This window comes from Mercenaria mercenaria, chromosome 1, assembly GCF_021730395.1.
Source record: "Mercenaria mercenaria strain notata chromosome 1, MADL_Memer_1, whole genome shotgun sequence".
NCBI lineage: Eukaryota > Metazoa > Mollusca > Bivalvia > Venerida > Veneridae > Mercenaria > Mercenaria mercenaria.
The window spans coordinates 37,647,506-37,664,364 of record NC_069361.1 but is presented as its reverse complement, the minus strand read 5'-3'; the positions used below and the strand labels follow the sequence as shown (position 1 = coordinate 37,664,364).

The following is a 16,859-nucleotide window of genomic DNA, read 5'->3' as shown; positions in this document are numbered from 1 at the left end:
TCTCCCCATTTTGTGGGAGACACATACTGCTTTTGCCTTTGCTATCTGTTTGCACTTAGCTTTTCTATACTCCTAAAAAAACTCGGGTCAGATTTAAATGAAACTTTACCGGAGTGATTGGTATATATCCAAGTTTTGCGTATTATTGATATTACCTGCACAGATTAGATTTGAATGAAACTTGATAGGAACAATCAGTACTAAGCCTTGTTTTGCATATACTACAGGTTTTACAGTTGAATGATTTTTCACTGAGTTATGGCCCTTTGTAATACAAAGAAGTTTATGTAAAAGTTCTTGTCTATGCTTGATCTTAAAAACCCCTCTCTGTTCAGTGAAACTGTAGAGGAGAAGTTGGTGTAAAGCATAGTTGTGTGTATGTTTGGTGCATCTCGCTTGATTGATTTGCGCAGAGTTACAGTCCCTTTAAGTTCTTTTTATTTTAAATAAAACTTATCTTAGCTACTTCATGTATTCTAATGCATTGACTGTCAAAACCTAAAACATTAGCAAGAAGAGAAAAGGCACCATAATTCCAGGCATTATTCTATCAAACATCCAAGCTATAGAAAATGCAGCAGCGGTAATTCTGAAATAATAGAAGTTGTGTATAAATGCAGGTATAAGATTTCAACAAGGTTCATCAGAAATAATTTCTTTCTGTGACCAACATTTCTTTTCCTGAAAAATGAAGGAGCAGTAACTGCATTATGAAGAGTATATGCATAGGGAGACATGCAATTTTTCACCCATCCAGTTGAATCATATACTACATGTACTTGATTTTATTAGCATTACACTTTTGCATGAAATTAACTAAAATTGTACCTTTTTATTTGAATGTAGTGAATTGTTCAGTGTTTTACAATATTTGCATGTATTTTTTTCAAACAGCTCGACGGATTTGTTGCCATATGTCGTCTTTCAATGAAAGAAGTGCCTTGGGTCTAATAGCCAATTCGTGCATTGAATTTGTTAAGTATCCTTGTCTTGCACCCGTGTCATGTGACTTTTTTGCATGCCAGTTGTGAAATCAATTAATAGTTTTCTTTAATCAGAATGTTCGTTAGGTAAAATAAGAAGGTTTGTATTCTGTGTTGTGTTTTTTTTTTTCATTTCTTTACCCTATCATAATATTAACAGTCATTCCAATTCCCAGAAAAAAACAACATATTTACTGTTGCAAAAGCAGATTTTTATGCAAAATCTTTTTCAGATAAAATATTCTTTAAAGAAATTTAAATAAATGATTGCTTTTAAATAAGAGAAAGACTTCCAAAAGTCAAATAGTACTGCAGCTTCTTGTGTTCAGTTACCTAATTACTTTTCTGTAAACATGTAGTTTTCATTGATTTAGCTTACAGTTGAAACTGCTTAGAAGCCACTTCCTTTAGCTGCCACTCTGCTAATTTCCCAAACTGATTTTTTGTTCTAATTAGTCCTCTGCTACGAGTGGTGCGGGGTTTTAGGAATGGTCTCCATCATCCGTCGGTCAGTCCGTCTGTCCGTTAAACTTTGTGTCTGCTCTGTATCTCCTAAACCCCTTGAAGGATTTTCATGAAACTTGGGTCAAATGATCACCTCATCAAGACGATGTGTAGAATTTATGAGTCGGCCATGTCAGCTCAAGGTCAGGTCACAACTCATGGTCAAAGGTTTGAGCCATCCATTTTGTGTCCGCTCTGTATCTCCTAAGCCTCTTAAAGGATTTTCATGAAACTCGAAGTCAAAGGTTTGAGTCTTCTATTTTATGTCCTCTCTGTATCTCCTAAACCCCTTGAAGAATTTTCATGAAACTTGGGTCAATGATCACCTCATCAAGACTATATGCAGAACTCATGAGTCAGCTCAAGGTCAAGGTCACAACTCAAGGTAAAAGGTTTGAGCCTTCCATTTTGTGTTTGCTCTGTATCTCCTAAACCCTTCGAAGGATTTTCAAATTCCTTGATGTTGTCATACATGAACTATAAAATATACTTAACAACGTCAGTGGTTCCTCCCAATACCATCAACTTTTTCACTATCCATAACAGTGGCGGGGGATATAGCTGTCTTTCAGACTGCCTTGTTTCCACTTGTCTTAAGCAGCTTCTTGCCTTAGGCAGCCAGATTGTGTTGCTTCCTTGGTTAGCTGCTTAATACAGGCTTGACTGTATAAAAAGAGAAAAATTTAAAATGATGAATTTTAGAAACCAAAGTTCTCAATTGCCCAATCTTTTTAGCAGATTTTAAATTTTTTTTTCTCCCAAGATAACAAGCCCATTTTCTTGAAATTCAAAATATTTAAAATCCTCATTTATGTCAGCAGTCAGCTTTTACAGGAGAAGGTCACTAAATCATTTCATTTAGGCTTTACTTAAAGGTGATCTGAAACATTTTAGCAACATTGTTTGACCGTTTTCATTTTTCAGATTTGCCTCAAACTTTACAAGTGATTATTGCCAAACCTCATTGTGTATATCATTGGCATTTTTAGGTTTGATGATTTTCAGTGGCGTTATGGCCCTTGATTTGGCAAATTTTATGATGTTTTGGTGGCCTACATATTTTTCGGCACTTTCTGGTCTGATGATTTTCATCAAAAATGTGCTCTTGATTTATCAAATTTTATGATGTTTCAGCCACTTCTCTTTTATTATTTGGTGAAATTCCACCAAATATTAAAGGAGTTATCAGTACCATGCCTCATTGTGCGTATTGTTGGCATATTCCAGTTCAGTTCAGTGATTTTCAGTGGCGTTATGACCTTAAATTTGTTGGATTTACCTTGTCCGGGCAACTGCTCCCAGGATTTACATCAAACTTCACAAAAGTGATCATTGTCATGCCTACATAATGTCTTGTGCATATTATGGACATGTTCAGGTTCAATGTTTTTAGCTCACCTGTCACAAAGTGACAAGGTGAGCTTTTGTGATCACGCAGCGTCCGTCGTCCGTCGTCCGTCCGTGCGTTAGTCCGTCCGTGCGTGCGTAAACTTTTACTTGTGACCACTCTAGAGGTCACATTTTTCATGGGATCTTTATGAAAATTGGTCAGAATGTTCAGCTTGATGATATCTAGGTCAAGTTCGAAACTGGGTCACGTGCAGTCAAAAACTAGGTCAGTAGGTCTAAAAATAGAAAAACCTTGTGACCTCTCTAAAGGCCATATATTTCACAAGATCTTCATGAAAATTGATCAGAATGTTCATCTTGATGATATCTAGGTCAAGTTCGAAACTGGGTCACGTGCCTTCAAAAACTAGGTCAGTAGGTCAAATAATAGAAAAACCTTGTGACCTCTCTAAAGGCCATATTTTTCATGGGATCTGTATGAAAATTAGTCTGAATGTTCATCTTGATGATATCTAGGTCAAGTTTGAAACTGGGTCACGTGGGGTCAAAAACTAGGTCAGTAGGTCTAAAAATAGAAAAACCTTATGACCTCTGTAGAGGCCATACTTATGAATAGATCTTCATAAAAATTGGTCAGAATGTTCACCTTGATTATATCTAGGTCAAGTTCGAAAGTGGGTCACGTGTTTTCAAAAAGTAGGTCAGTAGGTCAAATAATGAAAAAACCTTGTGACCTCTCTAGAGGCCATATTTTTCATGGGATCTGTATGAAAGTTGGTCTGAGTGTTCATCTTGATGATATCTAGGTCAGGTTTGAAACTGGGTCAACTGCAGTCAAAAACTAGGTCAGTAGGTCTAAAAATAGAAAAATCTTGTGACCTCTCTAGAGAGCATACTTTTCAATGGATCTTCATGAAAATTGGTCAGAATGTTCACCTTGATGACATCTAGGTCAAGTTCGAAACTGGGTCACATGCCATCAAAAACTAGGTCAGTAGGTCAAATAATAAAAAAACCTTGTGACCTCTCTAGAGGCCATATTTTTCATGGGATCTGTATGGAAGTTGGTCTGAATATTCATCTTGATGATATCTAGGTCAAGTTCGAAACTGGGTCAACTGTGGTCAAAAACTAGGTCAGTAGGTCTAAATATAGAAAAACCTTTTGACCACTCTAGAGGCCATATTTTTCAATGGATCTTCATGAAAATTTGTCTGAATGTTCACCTTGATGATATCTAGATAAAATTTGAAACTGGGTCACATGTTGCCAAAATTAGGTCAGTAGGTATAAAAATAGAAAAACCTTGTGACCTCTCTAGAGGCCATACTCTTCATGAGATCTTTATGAAAATTGGTGAGAATGTTCACCTTGATAATATCTAGGTCAAGATCAGAACTGGGTCATGTGCCTTCAAAAACTAGGTCATTAGGTCAGATAATAGAAAAACCTTGTGACCTCTCTAGAAGCCATATTTTTCAATGGATCTTCATGAAAATTGGGTCATGTGGAGACAGGTGAGCGATTCAGGACCATCATGGTCCTCTTGTTTAATAGAGTTATAGCCCGTGATTTGTCAAATAACATGATGTTTTAGCCATGTAGCTTGTATAATACAGTGCATTTCCACCAAACCTTACAAGAGTGATTAGGACCAAGTCTTACTATGCATATTAACAGCATGTTCCACCTCTGTGATATTCAGTGATTATTGCCAAGCCTTGTTTCAGGCTTTATGGCCCTTTATGTCAAATTTAATGATATATTGGCAACTTCTTTACACCATTGGGCATATTTCCACTAAACCTTAAAGGATTTATAAGTGTCAAGCCCAGTTATACATATCATTGGAATGTTCTGCTTCAGTGATTTTCAGCAGAGTTATGACCCTTGATTTGTGATATTTTACACTACTTACTGTATACAGTTAGGCTGAATTTCACCAAACCTCACGAGTGATTAGTGTTAAGTGTAGTTGTGCATATTAACATCACGTTCTGATTAAATGATTTTCAGCTGAGTCATGATCCTTGATTTGTCCGATTCTTTTGATCTTTGCTACTTCTATACCACTGGTTGGAATTTCACCAAACTTTACATCAGTTACCACTGCCAAGCCTAGTTGTGTACATCATTGGAATATTATGGTTCAATGTTTTTCCCTGGAGTTATAGCCCTTAATTTGTGGCATTTTAAAATTTCTGCAAAGTAAGTTACAGGAGATATCTGTTGTTTTTTTGTGTGTGAAAAAAACCTCTAGTTTTTATTTGATATTGTAATTATCCCCCTTTGATAAAAAAAATGTATAAAAAAGGGACTTTCTTTGAGTTCAATATAATTTCTTGTTTTATAATTGCATTTGGTACATATTAGGATATTTATACAATATAACCTAAAAGTCAAGTTTTAAAACAGCCTGTAGCTTCCAATTTCAAATCTGTCTTGGCTGTGCAACCAAGCTAGGCACAGGGAGGTAATAATAATTTTTTTACGAGTATCGGCTAAATTTGTAATAATAAATGCAATTTTTTAAAAAAAAATATGATAATCATACAATTCCTTAATCATAGTATGTTTATGAAATTTGTATTGCTAGAATAAGTGTCTAGGATGGTGAACTAGGATTGGAACCATTAAAAGTACTTCAAATGAAAATCTAACATGTTTTTAGCATTTTTTTAGCAAAAAAAAAAACTTGTGTAAGTGATCAGTAGTTAACAGTTTCAAAGAAATCCATTACTTAACCAAAATCAAAATCTGATTAACAATCCTTAAAGCACTAAAAGTCAACAATGTATAAAGCTGAAACTCGTCTAAATATGAGTCGCTCCATGAGAAAACCACCATAGTGTGTTTATGACCAGCATGGATCCAGACCAGCCTGCGCATCCGTGCAGTCTGGTCAGGATCCATGCTGTTCGCTTTCAAAGCCTATTGCCATTAGAGAAACTGTTAGCGAACAGCATGGATCCTGACCAGACTGCACGGATACGCAGGCTGGTCTGGATCCATGCTGGTCACAAACACACTATGTTGGTTTTCTCATGGCACGGCTCATATGTTACTTTAATTATTCCTGTTTTAGACTGAAGAGAAAAAAAATAAGCTTCTTTTTAACTGAAACATTTCAACTGCATGATTGTTTTAATGCAATGTTGTTGTGGCAGTGTATATGCATGTTATTATAAACATGTTTATGGCTTTTATATTAATACATTTATGGATCGTAGGATTTTCATCTTACACTCAGCATTTCAAGATATATATACAAAATCACTGTGCAAGAATAATTGTAGCTGCATCATCATTTTTTGTGGCCTATGACTTTTAAACATTATAATATATTATGTATTCTAACATTATTTTAAATATTTATTTAATTTGGGCTAACAGACTTCCCTATTACTCTACTGTCAAGTTGTGCCAAACACTTGTTAATGTCTGTATATTTGGTCATGATTAAGGTAGAGTCAGACAAATATTTTTTTAATCAATTCATTATACTGTCTGCATATTTAATCTTAATGTAAATTTGCTCTTGCTCTCAAATGAATATTTTTCAGAGGTTCTGCATGCAATTTTATGTTAGTTTATGTCATGTATTCCCTAGCAAAATTTATGCAAAGACACTTCACTCTAAATGCCACCATTTGCAAGTTTGAGTCACAAGTGAGAAATAATTTCCTTAACCAGTTCAGTTATAATAAGCGCCAGATGAGTCGTATATACCCAAAAGGGGGTCGTGTGGACTCCAGTAACTACATGCCTCAGATCTTTTGGAATGCCGGCTGCCAAATGGTAGCACTTAACTTCCAGACCCCAGACTTGGCCATGCAACTCAATCAGGGAAAATTTGAATACAATGGGAACTGTGGGTAAGTTTTCATTCTTTTGATCTTTCAGGCAATAGATATACAAATTAGCTGTCATGTCTTCATAGATATTATGGTAAAATGATGAAAACTAGGGCAGATTGAAATCTTGTTGAATTATTAGTAATTGACTTAATACAGATACATTAAAACTTGTTTTAAGCAAACACACATCAGAATAAGAAACATTGATCATGTATTGGAGTTGATTTCTCAATAGAGGTCATTGTGATCATGAGTCAAAGAACTGAAGGAAAATGCAAAATGGAGAACAAATTTGAATTTTTGATTAAGCTGAAGATAACAAAATACCAGTCTGAATTGAAGTTAATGTTTTAAGTAAAATGATACTTTTGTATTGAAGCTTTTTAAGTAGATTATGCATATTATATTACTATATTTTCATTAAATCGATCATGAATGTCACTTGAAAAAGCAAAAATTATTGCAACAAACATGGACACCTCCAAATATACAAGATTGGTGCCGTGACCAGGATTTGAATATGCAATGCCAGTTTTAACTTTACAGTCAGTACTAAGTTTATGGTGTTTATTGTTTATACAGGTTTCTGTTGAAGCCAGATTTTATGCGGCGTCCAGATAGAACATTTGATCCTTTCTCAGAAAGTCCAATATCAGGTGTAATAGCAGCATGCTGTACTGTACAGGTAAGAAAATTAACTCTTTATGTTTTAGAATTAACAGTTATTTGCTACAAGACTGGTGTTGCTTTTTCATTTGGGGTAGTTCAGTATGTACAATATAAGACTTCGAATCGAGAGGCTGCCAGTTTGATACCTTAGGATGCAAAAGTTCTTCGTGACTGTTTGTTTTCCCACTTCTATTCATGTGGGGAAGTTGTTGTTACTTAGGCTTCATGAGTTGGTACTGGTACAAAATCCAGGAACCCTGGTAAGGTTAACTGTCTGTTGTTATATAACTGAAATACTTTTGAAAAAAGCAGTGCCAACTCAAAATCAAATGTACAAATAGTGTTTGTTAGACATGTAAAAAGGAAGTTATACACTATATTGCGCTAAAAGTATAATGCCATGCTATATAATACTTCAAACTTTTGGATGCTGTATTCTGTATTTAGGTGCTGTCAGGCCAGTTCTTGTCAGACAAGAAGATTGGAACATACGTTGAGGTTGACATGTATGGTTTGCCAACAGATACGATTAGGAAAGAATTTCGTACCAAAGTTGTCCCAGCTAATGGCCTGAATCCCGTATATAATGCTGAAGAATTTGTTTTCAGAAAGGTAAGATTTTTAGCTCACCAGAGCCAAAGGTTCAGGGTGAGCTATTAGGATGGGTCACTGTCCGGCGTCCGTCCGTAAACTTTTTACTTTAAATGACATCTCCTCATAAACCGCTAGGCCAATTTCATCCAAACTTCACAGGAATGTTCCTTGGGTGAAGCTCTACAAAAATTGTTCAAAGAATTGAATTCCATGCAGAACTCTGGTTGCCATGGCAACCGGAAGGAAAAACTTTAAAAATCTTTAAAAGCATTGCCTAGTGGACCTCTACAAAATTTGTTCAAATCATGACCCCCGGGGTCAAAATTGACCCCGCCCCAGGGGTCACTTGATTTTACATAGGAAAATCTTCAACAATTGTCTAAAAATAAACCAGAAGGCCTAGATCTTAGATATTTGACATGTAGCATTGCCTAGTAGATTTGTACAAAATTTGTTCAAATCATGACCCCCAAGGCCAAAATTGACCCCGTCCCATGGGGTTTCTTGATTGTACATAGAAAAATCTTCAAAATTTTCTAAAAATAAACCAGAAGGCCTAGAGCTTAGATATTTGACATGTAGCATTGCCTAGTGGACCTCTACAAAATTTATTCAAATCATGACCCCCAAGGCCAAAATTGACCCCGCCTTAGGGGTCACTTGATTTTACATAGGAAAATCTTCAAAAATTTTCTAAAAATAAACCAGAAGGCCTAGAGCTTAGATATTTCACATTTAGCATTGCCTAGTGGACCTCTACAAAATTTGTTCAAATCATGAACCCCGGGGTCAAAATTGACCCCGCCCCAGGGGTCACTTGATTTTACATAGGAAAATCTTCAAACATTTTCTAAAAATAAACCAGAAGGCCTAGATCTTAGATATTTGACATGTGGGATTTCCTAGTAGACTTCTACAAAATTTGTTCAAATCATGACCCCCAGGGTCAAATTTACCCCGCCCCATGGAGTTATTTGATTGTACATAGAAAAATCTTCAAAATTTTCTAAAAAAAAACAACAGAAGGTCTAGAGCTTAGATATTTGACATGAAGCATTGCCTAGGGGACCTCTACAAAAGTTGTTCAAATCTTGACCCCCCCAGGGTCAAATTGACCCAGCCCCAGGGGTTACTTGATTGTACATAGGGAAATCTTCATAAATTTGCTAAAAATAAACCAGAAGGCCTAGATCTTAGATATTTGATATGTAACATTGCCTAGTAGACTGCTACAAACTTTGTTCAAATCATGACCCTTGGGGGTAAAATTGGCCCCGCCCCAGGGGTTACTTGATAGTACATAGGAAAATCTTCCAAAATATTTCTAAAAATCATCAGTTTGACATTTGAAACATGTAGCTAATATTACTCTGGTGAGCGATCCAGGGTCATCATGACCCTCTTGTATCATTTTGTTATTATGAAAATGTTTGAATAAATATTTCTTTGCAATAACTAGTTTACATGCAAAGCTTGTTTTGATAAGTTAAATCTAGTATTAGACCCTACTTTGTGGTTAGGGAATGTATGAACTAGAGATGTTACTTTTTCAGTTTAGGATAAACAGTAGACATGTTTCTACAAATAACTGATTGCAAAGGCAGACATTCAAGGGTCAAGCAAAAAGAGGTCTAACATGCCCCACAGTAAAGTCTTCCCAGCTAGACCAGTTTCGTAAATTTCTGCAGGATATTCACCTTTTTTAAAACAAAGAAATACCAGCCTTCCAAAAGGATTTTTATCTGTGTTATAACAAAAAATAACATATTTTACAGGTAGTATTACCGGACTTGGCTGTGTTACGTATTGCTGTATTTGAGGAGACTGGTCGTATGATAGGGCAGAGAATTCTACCTCTAGATGGCTTACAGGCAGGGTACCGACATATACCACTACGTACAGAGGGCAACTTTCCTCTCTCCTTACCTACTGTATTCTGCTGTATTAGTCTCAAGACATACGTCCCAGAAGAGTTTCAAGGTCAGTGATCAGTTCATTCTTGTACAATTTGAAACAGTTGAAATAACAATTTTGGCTCACTTGAAACAAAGGTTCAGAGTGAGTTTAATGAATATAGGTGGGTAATTTGTAACCTTTGTCAGGCAGCAGCAATACAATATGTTTGTTAACAGTTTTTTCCCCAATCTTAATGAAACTTGGTCAGAATGTTTATCTGAAGAAATTCTCGTATCAGTTTGAAACTTAGTCATCTGGTGTAAAAAATGAGGTCAAGTCTAAGAAAAATCTTTTCAACTTTTGAGGCTATATTTTGTACCTGATCTTTGTGAAACCTGGTCAGAATGTTTGTCTTTATGAAATCTATGTCAAGCTCGAAACTGGGTTATCTTTGGTCAGATTTTAAAAACACCATTTTAACAGGGTAGAGTCCAGATTTTCTACCTCATTTATATGACATGGACCATATTCTCCACCTGATCTATATGACACTTGGTCAGAATGTTTGTCTTAATGAAATCAAGGCAAAAATTGAATCCTGGTCATCTGAGATGAAAATCCATTCCACTTAAGGTCAAATAATCACCTTGTTAACACTCCAGAGACCATATTCTCCACTTGATCTATATGAAACTCAGTTATGAGGACTATTGATTCACCTAGGTGCACAGTAAAGACTGCAAAGCCCAAATCTAGTCACATAGATTTTTCTCCATATATAAACCTAGAAAATTGATTTTACTTTTTAAGACAAATGACAAAATAGAGCCAAGCAAGTTTCATCAACTTTCCTAAGAATTCTTTTAAATACTTGAGCCAAGCTTACACCATTTGGCATAATGGATGGTTTTTCTGATATTGTTTTCTTCAAGCAATGAAAGACATTAGACCAGAGTTTCTGAAATTGTGTGCATCTGCCTGACATCAGCTACTTTTGTTCTTAATTGCTCTCTTGATTTAACTTTCAGATATTGTGTCCTCACTATTCAAACCCCAGCTACCATTGACCAATCAGATCATGAAGATGGGGATTGATGAGAAAGATATCGGCGACATTCCTATTGTGTCTAAACGCCACTCTTCTGCGGGAAATGGAAAATTGCCGGCACAAGCCCAGAATAGCACTGATGGAACCAAGATCTCAAAGAAAGAAGGTAGGTCTCACAGCAGATAGATAGGGCATGCTTTATGAACAGAGCTTGAAGAAAACAAAAATTCAGAAATTCATGGAAGGAGAATGTACAGAATGATTATAAATTTCTTAGAGACTATTAGATGGTTTATGCTCTGTGTTAGTTTATAAAACAGTCAGGGAATCATTAACGATTAAGAGAATGCTTTTGTCCATTTAATGTAATATTCCTATACATTAGATGTTTCTGACCTTCTTTTCACAACTATGTATGCAGATGTCAGCTTTTTTAACATCAAGGTATATATATAATTTTTATGTAAGAAGTTGTACATTCAGAAACAAATGATCTGGAACATTTAGCTGAAAATAATTTCTATTTTAATCCAGTGTTACTGGGATATTTTAGGACAGTATAAATTTTTAATGACAGTGTTTTTGTCAATCAAATATCCTCAGATGAGATGAGAGTTCATAAACCCAGACATTAATTTTGATGATTGCAATGAAGCCTTTACAAAGATTATAATAAATATATATCAGTGATAGAGATAAAATCTTCATGATTGAAACTGCTAAGTAGATAGACTAGGTAGTCCCAGCAGTGTTATATTATACTACTTTATGCACAGGAGTTGATGTATGACCTTCTTCAATATTCCTAATGCATAGAAATAGTCTCTGAACCTTTCTTGGTTATAGATTGGAGTGAACTAGTTTTCTGCAAGTAACTGACAATTTTTCATTATGAGAAAAAATATTTTGATGAAACTTGCATGCATGATTATCATATAAATGACAGTTTCTTTTCCAAGTTATCACTTTAAAAGTGCAAGCTTAAAGGTATGTTAGGCTTACATTCAGTCTTCTAATCCCACAAACAGTTGATCCTATCTCTGTTTCACATTTCAACAAAACTCAAAAAAAGCTTTTGGATTAAGGATGTTGGAGTGGAGGGTGATGTGTGAATTATTCAAGTTTGAGCGAACGAAGTTTGACTGTATGTTACTTAAAATGCTTGCTTGATTTTAAGATGTTTCCTTGGTGACTTGCTTCCAAGATCATTAAATTATTCCTTTTTGTCAAAACAACAAAATTACCATTATTAAAAATAGAAAAAAAGTTTGAACTATATTTTCTCATGAACCACTGGTCCCATTTTGAAATCATTTCACAAAGAGGGATCTTAGGCGACCATCTGGCAAGACTGTAAACTATATAATTATTTTCTCTTGAACCACTGGTCCCATTTTGAAATCATTTCACAAAGAGGGATCTTAGGCGACCATCTGGCAAGACTGTAAACTATATAATTATTTTCTCTTGAACCACTGGTCCCATTTTGAAATCATTTCACAAAGACTGATCTTAGGCGACCATCTGGCAAGACTGTAAACTATATAATTATTTTCTCTTGAACCACTGGTTCCATTTTGAAATCATTTCACAAAGACCGATCTTAGGCGACCATCTGGCAAGACTGTAAACTATATAATTATTTTCTCATGAACCACTGGTCCCATTTTGAAATCATTTCACAAAGAGGGATCTTAGGCGACCATCTGGCAAGACTGTAAACTGTATAATTATTTTCTCTTGAACCACTGGTCCCATTTTGAAATCATTTCACAAAGACTGATCTTAGGCGACCATCTGGCAAGACTGTAAACTATATAATTATTTTCTCTTGAACCACTGGTTCCATTTTGAAATCATTTCACAAAGACCGATCTTAGGCGACCATCTGGCAAGACTGTAAACTATATAATTATTTTCTCTTGAACCACTGGTCCCATTTTGAAATCTTTTCACAAAGACCGATCTTAGGCGACCATCTGGCAAGACTGTAAACTATATAATTATTTTCTCTTGAACCACTGGTCCCATTTTGAAATCATTTCACAAAGACCGATCTTAGGCGACCATCTGGCAAGACTGTAAACTATATAATTATTTTCTCTTGAACCACTGGTCCCATTTTGAAATCATTTCACAAAGACCGATCTTAGGCGACCATCTGGCAAGACTGTAAACTATATAATTATTTTCTCTTGAACCACTGGTCCAATTTTGAAATCATTTCACCAAGACCGATCTTAGGCGACCATCTGGCAAGACTGTAAACTATATAATTATTTTCTCTTGAACCACTGGTCCCACTTTGAAATCATTTCAGAAAGACTGATCTTAGGCGACCATCTGGCAAGACTGTATATAATTTTCTTTCAAAAAGAAGTATGTTGTGGATGAAGCTACCAAAATTATTACCTAATGACCCTCTTGTTGTTAAATGTTGTAAAACCTAGCTGAAACAATTAGCTCACATTGTAATACTTAAAAAAAAAATCTGTTGTTTTTCTTTACAGAGGAGCCATGTTTTGAAGCAATAAATCGTGATAATTTAAAACTAGACAAAGTGTTTCAAAAATTATTAAAAAAACAGTGTAAGGATTTAGAGAATTTAAAAAAGAAGCAACAGAAAGAAAGATCCACCATGCAAAGACAGCATTGTTTAGTGGTAGACAAACTTGTAGCATGTCATGACAAAGAGAAAATAGCAACAGAAAAACAAGTAGAAAAAATGATCAAAAAGAAAGGGTGAGTACAATTGGTTCATAGCTTAATGCATCCTTATATGTTTAGGATATATTCTCTATAATGTATGAAGACAACCACATCCACTGAGATGTGCAGGAGATACTGGCCTCCTGTCTCTTACATTTCTGCAAGGTGCTATATGGTACATTGTTCATGTGAGTTTCCAAAGGGAGTTGTGTATAACGCTTATCATGAGGAAAATTTTGTCTTTTTGCGTAATAGTTGTGAATATTGAGGCAGTGTCACTATGTACAGTTGATTATAGGAGCCAAGATTAAGCATATAGTCAAACCTGTCTTAAGCAGGCAATCAAGAGAAAAATTGTCTTTTAAGACAGGTTATTGCTTAGTACAGGTCAGTTTGGAAAGTTTTGGCTGCTAAAGACTAGTGACTTTTTAAATAGAGGTGGCAGATATTACAGGTTTAACTGTATATTGTTGATTTTCTAGGAGTGAGAACAAGTCTGGCAACCAGGGTAAGGTAATGTCCTTAACTAATGATCACAAAGAGAAGGTACACCGTCTTGTTGTTGATCAGACACGAGAGTGGTCCGACATGGTAATGAGGCAGCTAACCGAAGAACATGATCTGAAGAAGGAACATATAGTACAACAAAATGAATGTTTACTTAAACTGCTGCTTGAAGCACACACTGGACAGTTGAAGGAACTGGAGGTCAGACAAGAGAGGTTAGTACAATTCTTCTGTTTGACCAAGATGAAGATTTATGAGCTTTGACTGGAGATTGAGTCTGCAATGTTTTATATGTACAAAACAAAAAGTAACACAGTTAAAAGAGTCTGTACAGTTAAGTATATCTGCTGGAGGTATTTCTTATGGTTATTGTGTACATTTTTTGGGGGGAAATTGAAGTAACCCCTATAGTCTGTACAGTCAAGTTAATGTGTTAGCTTTGTTTACCATCCGTTCTCGCATATAAGGCGCACTCGCTTTAAGACACACCCCAACATTGGACTCTTAAATTTGGGGTTTTGCACTGACCGTCCCATAAAGAGAAGAAGTATTTCTTGTAATGATTAATGTGTACATGTTTTCAGAGACAATGAGGAACCAGAAGACAACCCATGCCATGTAGTCTGTAAACTACAGGTAAATATGTGAGGTTTGTGTAGGGGTAGGTCCTTAAATATTTTATGTTTACATGTTTTCAGGGACAATAAGGAACAAAAGGCAGGTCAGGCAAAGCAGTCTGTAGAGTCCAGTAAATCTGTGATGAGTGACAAGTCTATCAAAAACAAGGCAGAAAGAGAAAGGTAAAACATGTAAACTTGTAACATACTGTATATTCCCAAATAAACAAACACATTTTCCATTCCACTCCTCCATTTTCAATAGTTAATTTAGAACTTGAAATGAATACTGTAATCGTATGAGTATAGGTCTGATTAATGTATAAGACGCAGTGAAAAATAATCTACAGATTTCTGGGAAAATTCTTATAGCTATGTATTGGTTGCAGAAAAAAAGCATGTAAATTTGTATGGAAATGCAATTTTCCTGGCATTGTTCAGCCATTGCTGCGGCACCTGTAACTTTAAAAATGTTGTGAAAATGACTTATTTAAATCGCGAGGTGAGATACTACTAAATTGTCAGTTTCATTATAGTATGAGATGCTATCAAAAACACGGGTATTTTTAAAGTCTCAAAACTTCTTAACACCTCTTCAATCTCATCACCTTCTCAGACATCTCCTAATTATAAACTAGTGTGTGTGGCAACTTGTAATTACGGTTGGTTTGATGTACTTGCAAAATGTGTGAAAACACCAATTTGGGAGGGTTTTACACAGGTTTTGCTAAAAACTTAATGATGAGTTATAGTAATGCGTTGTAAAATATATTTTAATGAAAAACAGCTTTTCTTTAAAGCTTTTGCGGGAGCTCTTTAATTTTACATTTTATACAAAATCCATTTAAGATGCCGGGTCCGGATACTGGCTTTTACCTATGCCCGAGTCATAGGTAGTTACTCCCCTTGAATTCTCTTTAATGTAAAGGTATTGGTATAAACAAAGATCGATTTTCTTAATTTTTTGAGCCAGGGAAAAAATGTGGTCTTGTCATATATCCATGTATAGGTCGCATTGGTCCTTCTTAACCAGAAACTCAGTAAAAAAGGTGTGACCTATACTCGTACGATTACTGTACCAGCGCTATGACATTGGTGTTATTGTTAAACCTTAAACTTAGTAAAAGATGCAAAAAATTAGCATCTGGGGGCAGTAATAAGGGATTATACAGTATTTACTTTTGTTGTCTTCCCATATTAACTTTAAGAACTTAGAGTGATCTTATTTTTGTGCCCGCGCTTTGAGTAGTGGGAGCATATAGATTTGGTCTTGTTGGTGTGAATTTGTGCACCTCCTATTTTTAGCTCACCTGAGCCAAAGGCTCATGGTGAGCTTTTGTGACTGCTCAATGTCCGTCGTGCGTAGTGTGTCCGTCAACAATTCCTAAAAAAATCTTCTTCTTGAAAACCACTTGGCAGAATTACACCAAACTTCACAGGAATGATCCTTGGGTGGCCCCCTTTGAAGTTTCAAAATTGTTCAAAGAATTTAATTCCAAGCAGAACTCTGGTTGCCATGGCAACCGAAAGGAAAAACTTAAAAAATCTTCTTGTCCAAAACCACAGAGCCTAGGGCTTTGATATTTGGTATGTAGCATCATATAATGGTTCTCTACCAAGATTGTTCAAATGATTCCCCTAGGGTCAAATATGGCCCCGCCCCGGGGGTCACATGGTTTATATAGACTTATATATGAAAAAACTTTAAAAATCTTCTTGTCTGAAACCACAAGACCTAGACCATTGATATTTGGTATGTAGCATTGCCTTATGGTCGTCTACTAAGATTGTTCAAATTATGCCCCTTGGGTGAAAAGAGGCCCTGCCCCGGGGGTACCAAGTTTTACATAGACTTATATAGGAAAAACTTAAAAAATCTTTTTGTCTGAAACTGCAAGGCCTAGGCTTTTGATATTTGATATGTAGTATTGCCTAGTGGTCCTCTACCAAGATGATTCAAATTATGCCTCTGGGTTGAAAAGAGGCCCCACCCAGGAGGACCCAAATTTAACATAGACTTATATAGGAAAAAAACTTTAAAAATCTTCTTGCCTGAAACTGAAAGGCCAAGGCTTTTGATATTTATTTTGTTGCATTGCCTAGTGGTCTTCTACCATAATTGTTC

General features: G+C 35.7%; 1 protein-coding gene across 4 annotated transcripts in view; it reads left to right on the top strand.

Moving 5' to 3' along the window:
• Nucleotides 1-16,859, top strand: part of LOC123523369 (1-phosphatidylinositol 4,5-bisphosphate phosphodiesterase beta-4-like) — a 227,829-nt gene that overhangs the window by 193,364 nt on the left and 17,606 nt on the right. For 3 of the 4 annotated variants that reach the window (XM_053544704.1, XM_053544711.1, XM_053544720.1), the window contains 8 exons: nt 6,536-6,712; nt 7,277-7,379; nt 7,811-7,975; nt 9,733-9,937; nt 10,882-11,067; nt 13,412-13,643; nt 14,093-14,332; nt 14,816-14,917. In XM_053544704.1, coding sequence (XP_053400679.1) covers nt 6,536-6,712; nt 7,277-7,379; nt 7,811-7,975; nt 9,733-9,937; nt 10,882-11,067; nt 13,412-13,643; nt 14,093-14,332; nt 14,816-14,917 — 1,410 coding nt within the window. Of the gene's footprint in view, nt 1-894; nt 980-6,535; nt 6,713-7,276; nt 7,380-7,810; nt 7,976-9,732; nt 9,938-10,881; nt 11,068-13,411; nt 13,644-14,092; nt 14,333-14,815; nt 14,918-16,859 lie in introns of all 4 variants that reach the window. The other variant, XM_053544716.1, reaches the window with a different exon arrangement.